General features: G+C 29.3%; 1 protein-coding gene across 1 annotated transcript; it reads left to right on the top strand.

Moving 5' to 3' along the window:
- The first annotated feature begins 5,558 nt into the window (after positions 1–5,558).
- Positions 5,559–7,361, top strand: LOC111625302 (receptor-type tyrosine-protein phosphatase alpha-like). Its single transcript, XM_023368424.1, has 7 exons — positions 5,559–5,654; positions 5,725–5,804; positions 6,261–6,398; positions 6,466–6,591; positions 6,660–6,814; positions 6,877–7,012; positions 7,098–7,361. Exons 1-7 carry the CDS (start codon positions 5,642–5,644, stop codon positions 7,167–7,169), a joined length of 720 nt encoding a protein of 239 aa, XP_023224192.1. The 5' UTR covers positions 5,559–5,641; the 3' UTR covers positions 7,170–7,361.

The following is a 7,361-nucleotide window of genomic DNA, read 5'->3' as shown; positions in this document are numbered from 1 at the left end:
GCAAATCAATACTCAAATGTTTGTATATTGGTATAAGTACAATTTTAATCTAATATTTGAATGAAAACCTACAGATGTAAATGATCCTTTACATTTCATAGATGAAATTTCAAACTTAATTTTATTAATTAATGTATAAATTAAAAATCTTTAAGTTATGAATTATATCAGAAAAACTGAAATAATCACATGGAATAAACCTAATTCAATAAATTATAAAAACTACTAAATTTTGTAGGCAGAATTCTACAATAGATAAAATTCTTGTTGTAATAATTCTGCTCATGAGTTAATCTCTAAGGCTTATTTATAGCTATGAAATAAAATTATTCAAATAACTGAATAAAAATTTCATATTAATAATTTTTAGTTTTATTTTTTAAATGGAAATACTTATTATTATTATTATTATTAAATATGGAATTCATATTTTATTCAGTATCAACAAAAATCTTATTTAGTTTTAAAAATCTTAATTCAGTTTACAATGATCTTATTTCAATGTGATTTAAAATTATCTATAGAAAACTATCAATTGAAAGTCTAAATACACTTTGTAATTTCCAAACATTGTCATTTATGAACTATGTTGTAATATTTTTTTTAATATTAATTGTGTTTGTTTTATTTTATTTAATTTGTTTATACCTAAATATTAATAAACTATAATCAGAGATTGATTTTTAAATAGTGTAAAGACAGCTGTTTATTCTTCTTTTAATTTGGTTATTTATCTTACCTTCACACCTTAAGTGAAGAATATGATAGTAAGGTTTATTGGTTTCGAAAAACCAGTTTTTTGAAGAAATTTATATAATTTGAAAACTAGGTTTTCCAACTGAAAACCCAGTTTTTGAGCCTAGACTTTAATAAATTAAAATTTATGTTTTTTGATTAAAAACATCAACATTTTCACACAAAATCGTCTCTGGCATAAAAACGGGAATATTGTTAAATACTGTTTCATAAAACTAACTAGAAAAACAAAAATCTCCCTACTCCTAAAAAGGGTCCAATTCTCCCTACAATATAGAGAAATCTTGCAACAATGGAAAAAAACAATAGAAAGATTTGTGCACTTAAAAGAATGTGTTGTTTTAGCTTTGAATGACATCGGTGCTTCTCACACGTGGAATGAAGCAGAGTATTGTAAAATTGTAGAGCTCCTTAAAGTTTTAGGACCACTATGCTTAGTAGCTGATACCTTAGGACAACAGGATAATAAATAGGATGACAAGATTTGCATCTTGTCATCCTATTTATTAACAATTGAAGGCATATTTGAATTTCTGTTATGTGAATTGAAAAATTTGAAAGCTGAAATTAGTTCCAAGTTGTTACATGCTGTAGAGATATGAATTCAAGAGAGAAGACAGACGGGATTAGTAATACTTCTTTATTTACAAAATCAACAGAACATTTGGACAAAGTCTTCTATTGTATTTCTTCTGCTAGTAGCAAAATCTGATATCATTAAGTTATCTGAACAAATATTATTCCAAGATTATATCCAAATTATTCTATAGAAGATGACTGTGATGATGAAAAAGTGGCAAAGAAGAAATCAAGCATAAAAATCAATGCATAAATATCTTTGAGAACCTGAAGTGACTTTGTCCAGCCCTATAAGACAGTAAAAAAAGGAGTTTCTAGTATTAGAGGGTACAAACAGAAGAATGAAAAATTTAGATTTATTATTTAATGCTTAAATAAGGACACAGTTGAGCAATAGATCTATAGGCATTCTTTATGTTCTAAAATAATATTTTATAGGCATTCATTGTTGTTCATTTTTCTTTATGGTTTTCTATGGAGTAAATTTTATAATTTAATGTGGTAATCTAGCATCTTTTTTTCTGTTTTGTTTTGTGTAGACATTGGTCAATTTTATTTTGTTATATTTTTGAAATTTTATAAATATTAAATAAATAAAAAAGTTTTAAAACAAGTTGTAAACATCCCTTCTCTCTATTTTGGGGGGGTGAAAATTTGAAAACCGGTTTCATAGAAAAGTAGATATTTGAAAAGCGGTTTTTTGTATAAACCCTATGATAGTAGCAGGGAACATTCTAGCTTAGGAGACCAGAGCATAGGAAGAATGATTCACAAGTGTGAATTTAATTGACAAATGCAGAACTTATGCATCTTTAGAACTTAAAAAAAAAAAAAAAAAAAGGAAAATATGCATAAAAATGAACTTATAATTCATAATAATTACAACTATGATATTGCACTAGTTTACCAAAGCTAAAGAATCATATATGACTTAATAAAATTCTCTCTCCCCTTTCTCCTTAAAAGTATTAACATTATTGGGAATAAAAAAAAATGCTAGACTGATCAAGAAGAGCCTTGAAACTGGTTATATTTAGTTTTTAGCAGGTCAACAATAAATAGAAGCTAGTCTGAAGTGTCTGAACAAATGTGCCTTATTCAATCTGACCTCTATAATCCTACAGATCCAAATTTAGACACTTTCATGTTTTATCACAGTACTGATCTGAATGATTAAAACATTAGAAAATTTTAGATATATCATAATAACCAAATTGATTATATTCTAGTCAGCTACAGATTTAGAAATGCAATAATTAACATGAAGACTTATCCAGGTGTGGACTGCAACAGTGATCATAATCTACTAGTAACAAAACTAAGAGTAAGGCTGAAACATGTTAGGCAAAAGAATGGCTCTATATAGAGGCATTGAGAAAAGACATCAAGAAGACTTTTCAGGCTGACACATCAAGAAGACTGCAAAATTTCAACACTAACAGAAGTGCAGAAGAAATCTGGAATGATTTAAAACAAAAAATTAAAGACACTGTGATTGGCATTCTTCGCAAGAAAGGGAGACAAAGAAGCCTTAGGTTACAGAGGAGATAGTAAAAAAGATGGATGAAAGAAGACAATACAAAAATGCTAATAACACGGAAGAAAAAGAAAAATATAGAATCATTAATAAACAAATAAGAATAATGTGCAAATAGGCAAAGGAAAAGTGGTTGAATCAATTATGTCTGGAAATGGAGCACCATGCAAATGGGAATGACTTAATATAACTTTTCATATAGGTCCTACTCCTCTTAATCTTGGAAAAAAAGAAAATGGGGCTCTGAGAGATGAAAATGTTCATCATTCTGCAATAAAATGTTTCCAAGTGCTAGGATGGAAAAGACAATCTCTTAGAAATGAGGACAGTTTAGACCTAGAAGGAATGGAGGAGAAAGAAGAGAGTGCAACCTTTCTTAAGGAAGAGATTGATGCTGCATTGAAAAAGCTGAGGGACAGAAAAGTACCAGGAATAGATGAAATACAAGGAGAACTACTTAGGATTCTTGTTCCATCTTCCCCCACAGCCTTTAAAATTTTGTTTAAAAAATTAGTTCAGGCAGATATTCCAGATGATTTCACAGAATCTATATTCATCCCTGGTTCCTAAAACTGCAGATACCTTAGACTGTGATAAACACAGAAGTATTAGTTTGATAACTAAAACCTTTGAGGCATAGCTTAACATCATACAGCAAAGAATAGAAAACTACATAAATCATAATTTGGTTTCTGAAGAGTTAGAGGGATAAGAGAGGCCATTACAATGCTAAGATTTCTAGGAGAAAGGATGATTGATCATGATAGAGTTATTTGTGTTTTGTTGACTTCAAAAATGCCTTTAATAGTATTAATCAAGCTCTGTTGTTTGAGAGTCTGCAAAAAATAGGTATTGATAAAAAAAAAAATACTAACAATAATCTACGTCATCTATAAAAGTCAAAAGCAATGGTCAGATTTCAGGGAGAGAGGATACTAATTGGAATCAGATTTAAAAAGGAATAAGACAGGGATGTGGTTTGTCCCCAGCACTTTTTAACATCTGTAATGAATGGATGATGAGAGAAGCATATAAACAACCCTACTAACCCGATGCAAAGCACCAACATACCCAATAACTGCCATAAATCATTGGGCTATAATTTGAAATAAGTAACTATAAATTACCAAATTAATTTGTAATTTATAGCCCATGCCATAAATCATCAGGCTATAATTTATGCCCAATGATTTATGGCAGTAGTCAGTGTGTTGATGAGAGAAGCATTCAAAAATTTAGATGAAGGTGTAAAAATTAATGGACGTCTTATCAATAACATTAGGTATGCTGACAATATCGCTCTGCTATGTAACATCAAAGAAGGGTTACAGAAAATTCTAAGTAGATTGAAAGAAGTGGGAAAAGCAAGATACTAAATGAAAATAAATGCGAACAAAACAAAAGTTATGATAATCTCAAGAGAAGAAAACAAAGATCTAAAGATTATGTTGGATGGAAAGAAAATAGAAAAGGTAAAAATGTTTGAGTACCTGGAAAGTTGGATAACTGAGGATAACAGATCCAATTACGAAATTAAAAACAGAATAAAAAAGGCTATAGCTGCTTTCGCACAAATATCCTCAGTATTAAGAGCGAGAAATGTATGCAAAAAATTGAAACTAAAAATACTTAAAACAGTGATTTGGAGTGTGACTACATACAAATGCAAGTCATGGACAATAAACCAAGAGGCAGTACGGTAATACGGTAAATTCCTTTGAGATGTGGTGTCTTGGAAGAATGGAAGGAATTAGTTGGATAAGTAGAATAACCAACAAGGAGATTATGAATAATTTGGAATGGAAAGAAACCTGATGGTTAGCATCCAGAGAAGAAAAACAACATATGCTGGGCATATAATAAGAGGATTCTCAGGGAACTGATGAAAATTGCAGTTTGAAGAATGGTGGATGGCAGATGGAGAAAGGGGAGACCTAGGCTAACATGATAAACAACATCAAAAAGTGGCTCAACCTTGGGAAAAGCCTACAATCATGAAGAGTGGAGAAGAAGGCCGCGTTTATGCAGCGCTTGAGAAGCGCTTTACAGCAAACCCTCTGAAACCCATTTCTAAATGCAGCGCTGCAATGTAGCGAACCGTTTCTAAATGTTTGCTTCAAGAGGTCGCTGCAGCGAAGATAAAGCAGCTTTTACGTCCTCTACACATGTAAAGCAAAATGGATGCTTGTGTGTATAATACGATATTATGCTGTAAAAATAAAAAAGCCGAAGTGACTGTTGATAAAAATATTATGGAAAGATTAANCCTCTAATGCTAAGGTGATTAATCTCTTTCTCAGGTTCAGTAGCCTAGAGATGAAAATAAACTGGCTAGGACATTTTCTAGGAAATATGTAGGATGAAAGCACTTGTTAACACTGAGTAGAATAAAGTTAGAAATGTCTGCAGTTTCCAAATTGGATTATGACTGCTTCTATGATTGTCAGTAAACAAGTTGATTCTGTCTCTCACTTTCACAACCAGTATATGCCTGTATATATATATACATACATACATATATATATATATATGTATATATCTTGGTATATATATATATCAAGAGATTAATTTGAACTGATGTCTGGTTCCTAAATATATATAATTAAAACAAAAAATTTGTTTTAAATTATTATTATTTATTTCATTCTAAAATTAATTTACATATAATTTTTTTCTAATTAGGTTTTATCAAAAATTAAGAAGAGAATTGAAGTTAATGATTGTTCTGAAGCATTGTCAGAATTAAATATCTTTAAAAACAGAGAGTTAATGATTGTTCCAGGTAATTTTTCACTTATTCTAATGAATCATTTTTTATGAATTTCTTAAATCAATTTTCTTCTTTTAATCAGAAAATCAGAAAAGTGTAAAATTAAAATCATTCAATTCAACTGAAGATGGAAATAATTACATTAATGCAATTACTGTAGATGTGAGTTATTTATTTATTTATTTATTGTTAGAATGTACAGTACATATAAATGTATAATTTAAAGTCAGAATATTTCTGTGAACTGTAATTCCCAACTTGGAACATTTCTACAATAAAAAATAATTTTCATTGTAGAAATTTTTAAACATTTAAATCAAAATGCAATGAGAACATTTATTAATCAAATTAAAGCATAGAGACATTTGAAACTGTTACAAAAACATAGTTTATAATTAATGTTTATAAGCCATTCTTAGGAACCCATCATAAACAGTTAGAATTCCTGAAAATATTTATTTAAAATAAAATTTTAGCTTTTCTAATTCCTATAAAAGTTTACTTAACTGAAATTCTAAGTTAAACTGAATGTTTTGATTTCTTTTGTAATATTATTAAAGGAATCAAACATTTTGGTTCCTTCTTTATTTACATAAAATTTCTTTTTTTTTATCTTAGGGTTATAAGCATAAGGATGCATTTCTTGTAACACAAATGCCTCTTCCTCACACTATTATAGATTTCTGGAAGATGATATACGATTATAATTCACCTCTCATTGTGATGTTAAATGACGGTAAAAGAACAGACGATCCGGTAAGATTCTCTGCCTTAAAAGAAAATTAAATAGAAATTCTTTTCATCTCATTTATTTCAAATTTAGTCCATTGGACAATACTGGCCAACTGAAGGTTTAGCAAGATATCATTTTTACGAAGTTCAAGTCGTGACTTTTGAAGATCACGGCACTGTTATTGTGCGAACCATTAAACTTATCAATACTATGAATGTGAGTTAATATTGTAAAATTAAATTACTTAGATGAGCAAGATTTCAACATAATTTTATATTAATCAGTCCAGAGAATCTCCTCGTCGAATTGTTCAGCTGCAATTTAAGGAATGGCCAGAAGATCAGATTCTTCCAAATTCTGTCTCTATGCTGGCATTACTAAACCAAGTTGACCGCTGGTATCGTGGAACAACTGGTGGCCCAATCACCGTTCACTGCCTGTAAGTGTCTGGGTTGTCTTTTGATACCTTGTAAACATTCTAATAGATATATATATTTTTAGGAATGGGGCTGAAAGATGTGGTCTATTTTGCATTACTAGTTATATCTGTGATCAGTTGAAAACAGAACATGCACTTGATGTTTTTAATACTGTAAAAAAGTTAAGAGCTAATCGACCTGAATTCATTACTTCTCTGGTATAAAATTAATACTATAATCTTACTTGTTAGAATTTATTATTTTAATAAAAATAACTTTACTGATTTTTAATTTTATTTACAGGAACAATACAAATTTTGCTATGAGATTGCACTAGAGCTCATAGATTCATATTTGTTACACAGGTTAAATTAAAATTTTATTTTTGAAAATGTTCATACAGATTAAGAGCACATAATGGTACAATTCATTACAAGCATCTTGTATTACTTTTTCTTTGTAGAGTGATATGATACTGTGAATAGAGTGATAATGTTTAGTGAAATCAGAGGAGGGACAATTGTAATTTATCAACAAAATTTAATAAATTTATATTATTTGCACAAA

The sequence above is a fragment of the Centruroides sculpturatus genome, unplaced genomic scaffold (assembly GCF_000671375.1).
Source record: "Centruroides sculpturatus isolate CEXI.00-Female unplaced genomic scaffold, Cexi_2.0 scaffold303, whole genome shotgun sequence".
NCBI lineage: Eukaryota > Metazoa > Arthropoda > Arachnida > Scorpiones > Buthidae > Centruroides > Centruroides sculpturatus.
This window is presented reverse-complemented; position numbering and strand designations above follow the sequence as displayed.

Excerpts from the sequence above, each read along its gene's own strand:
- LOC111625302 (XM_023368424.1), top strand. Across the intron at positions 5,805-6,260 it reads TTAATGCAATTACTGTAGAT|GGTTATAAGCATAAGGATGC; the intron begins GTGAGTTATTTA and ends TTTTTATCTTAG. Across the intron at positions 6,592-6,659 it reads AACTTATCAATACTATGAAT|TCCAGAGAATCTCCTCGTCG; the intron begins GTGAGTTAATAT and ends TATATTAATCAG.